Source organism: Hemiscyllium ocellatum, chromosome 31, assembly GCF_020745735.1.
Source record: "Hemiscyllium ocellatum isolate sHemOce1 chromosome 31, sHemOce1.pat.X.cur, whole genome shotgun sequence".
NCBI lineage: Eukaryota > Metazoa > Chordata > Chondrichthyes > Orectolobiformes > Hemiscylliidae > Hemiscyllium > Hemiscyllium ocellatum.
The window spans coordinates 54,821,423-54,823,945 of NC_083431.1; the positions used below are offsets into that span (position 1 = coordinate 54,821,423).

Genomic DNA, 2,523 nt, shown 5'->3' on the forward strand with positions numbered 1-2,523 from the left:
AGACGTGCAGAGAAAGTGAGAGACGCACAGAGAGAGACACGCACAGAGAGAGACACGTGCAGAGAGAGACCCGCAGAGGGAGAGACACGCACAGAGAGAGAGAGACACGCGCAGAGAGAGAAATGTGCAGAGAGAGACACGCGCAGAGAAAGACACGCAGAGAGAGAGACGCACAGAGAGAGACGCTCAAATAGAGACATACTTTCAGAGAGAGAGACATGCAGAGAGAGCGAATGTGGTGCAGAGAGAGGGACATGCAGAGAGAGAGAGAGATGTGCAGAGAGAGATGCGCAGAGAGAGAGACACAGAGAGAGAGAGAGAGAGACACGTGGAGAGAGAGATGTGCAGAGAGACACGCAGAGAGACAGAGAGACGCTCAGAGAGAGACACGTTCAGAGAGAGAGAGGGACACGCAGAGAGAGTGACAGCGGCGCGGAGAGAGAGACGCGCAGAGAGAGTGAGATGCACAGAGAGAGAGAGACGCACAGAGAGAGTGACAGCAGCGTGGAGAGAGAGAGAGTGAGATGCACAGAGAGAGAGAGACGCACAGAGAGAGAGACACACACACAAAAGAGAGAGAGAGAGATGCACAGTGAGAGGGAGATGCAGAGAGAGAGAGGCACACACAGAGAGAGGCGCACAGAGAGAGAGGCGCACAGAGAGAGAGGCGCACAGCGAGAAGGACACACATAAACAGAGAGAGACGCACAGAGAGAGAGAGACGTGCACAGAGAGACGTGCACAGAGAGACGCACACAGAGAGAGAGAGGCGCACAAAAAGAGAGACACAGAGAGAGAGAGAGGCGCACAAAAAGAGAGACACAGAGAGAGAGACGCACAGAGAGAGACATGCACAGAAAAAGAGACGTGCAGAGAGAGAGAGATGCACAGAGTCAGAGAGATGCAGAGACAGAGAGAGAGAGATGCACCGAGAGAGAAAAAGAGACAGAGAGAGACGCTCAGGGAGAGAGAGAGACATGCAGAAAGAGCGAGAGCAGCGCAGAGAGAGAGAGACATGCAGAGAGACAGAGAGAGACGTGCAGAGAGAGAGGCGCACAGAGAGAGAGAGAGACGCACAGAGAGAGAGAGAGACGCACAGAGAAAGAGACGTGCAGAGAGAGAGAGAGATGCACAGTCAGAGAGATGCAGAGAGAGAGAGAGAGAGACACGGAGAGAGAGAGAGAGAGATATGCACACAGAGAGAGATGCACCGAGAGAGAGAGAGAGACACGTTCAGAGAGAGAGAAGCGCGCAGAGAGAAAGACACACAGAGACAGAGAGAGAGAGAGAGAGAGACAGAGAGAGAGAGAGAGAGACAGAGAGAGACGCTCAGGGAGAGAGAGTGACATGCAGAAAGAGCAAGGGCGGTGCAGAGAGAGAGAGACATGCAGAGACAGAGAGAGATGTGCAGACAGAGAGGCACACAGAGAGACACAGAGAGAGAGAGAGGCGCACAGAGAGACAGACGTGCACAGAGAGAGAGAGAGAGACGCAGAGAGAGAGATGCAGAGAGAGAGACACACACAGAGAGAGAGAGAGGCACAGAGAGAGAGAGAGGCACAGAGAAAGTGAGAGACGCACAGGGAGAGACACGCAGAGTGAGAGACATGTGCAGAGAGAGACACGCGCAGAGAGAGAGAGAGAGAGACGCGCAGAGAGAGAGACGCACACAGAGAGAGAGACTCAAATAGAGACACACTTTCAGAGAGAGAAAGAGAGAGACATGCAGAGAGAGCGAATGTGGCGCAGAGAGAGGGACATGCAGAGAGAGAGAGAGACGCACAGAGAAAGAGACATGCAGAGAGAGAGAGACGCGTGGAGAGAGAGATGTGCAGAGAGACACGTTCAGAGAGAGAGAGGGACACGCAGAGAGAGCGACAATGGCGCAGAGAGAGAGACGCGCAGAGAGAGAGAGACGCGCAGAGAGAGAGAGAGAGTGAGATGCACAGAGAGAGAGAGAGAGACGCGCAGAGAAAGAGAGAGAGAGAGAGAGACGCACAGAGAGAGAGACGGGCAGAGAGAGAGAGACACGCAGAGAAAGAGAGAGGGACGCAGAGAGAGTGACAGCGGCGCGGAGAGAGAGAGACGCGCAAAGAGAGAGAGTGAGAGACACACACAGAGAGAGACAGAGAGAGAGAGAAAGTGAGAGATGCTCAGGGAGAGAGAGAGACATGCAGAAAGAGCAAGAGCGGTGCAGAGAGAGAGAGAGAGAGAGACAGACAGACAGAGAGAGAGAGAGAGGTGCACAGAAAGAAAGACACACATAGAGACAGAGAGAGAGAGTGAGACGCACAGAGAGAGGGAGACGCAGAGAGAGAGAGGCACAGAGAGAGAGAGAGGCACAGAGAGAGAGAGGCACAGAGAGAGAGAGAGGCACAGAGAGAGAGAGGCACTGAGAGAGACGTGCAGAGAGAGAGAGAGAGATGCACAGAGACAGAGAGATGCAGAGAGAGAGAGAGGAACAAGCAGAGAGAGAGGAACGAGGAGAGAGAGAGAGAGAGAGAGAGAGAGAGAGAGATATGC

At 53.6% G+C, this 2,523-nt stretch overlaps 1 protein-coding gene across 1 annotated transcript; it reads left to right on the forward strand.

The window, feature by feature from the left end:
* Window positions 1-785: 785 nt before the first annotated feature.
* On the forward strand, window positions 786-2,134 carry LOC132830482 (nuclear speckle splicing regulatory protein 1-like; the record flags this gene model as incomplete). The annotated part of the gene is made up of 3 exons (XM_060848237.1): window positions 786-860; window positions 1,852-1,899; window positions 2,102-2,134. Coding segments are annotated over 3 exons (156 nt in total), but the record flags the coding sequence as incomplete, so codon positions are not given.
* Window positions 2,135-2,523: the final 389 nt, after the last annotated feature.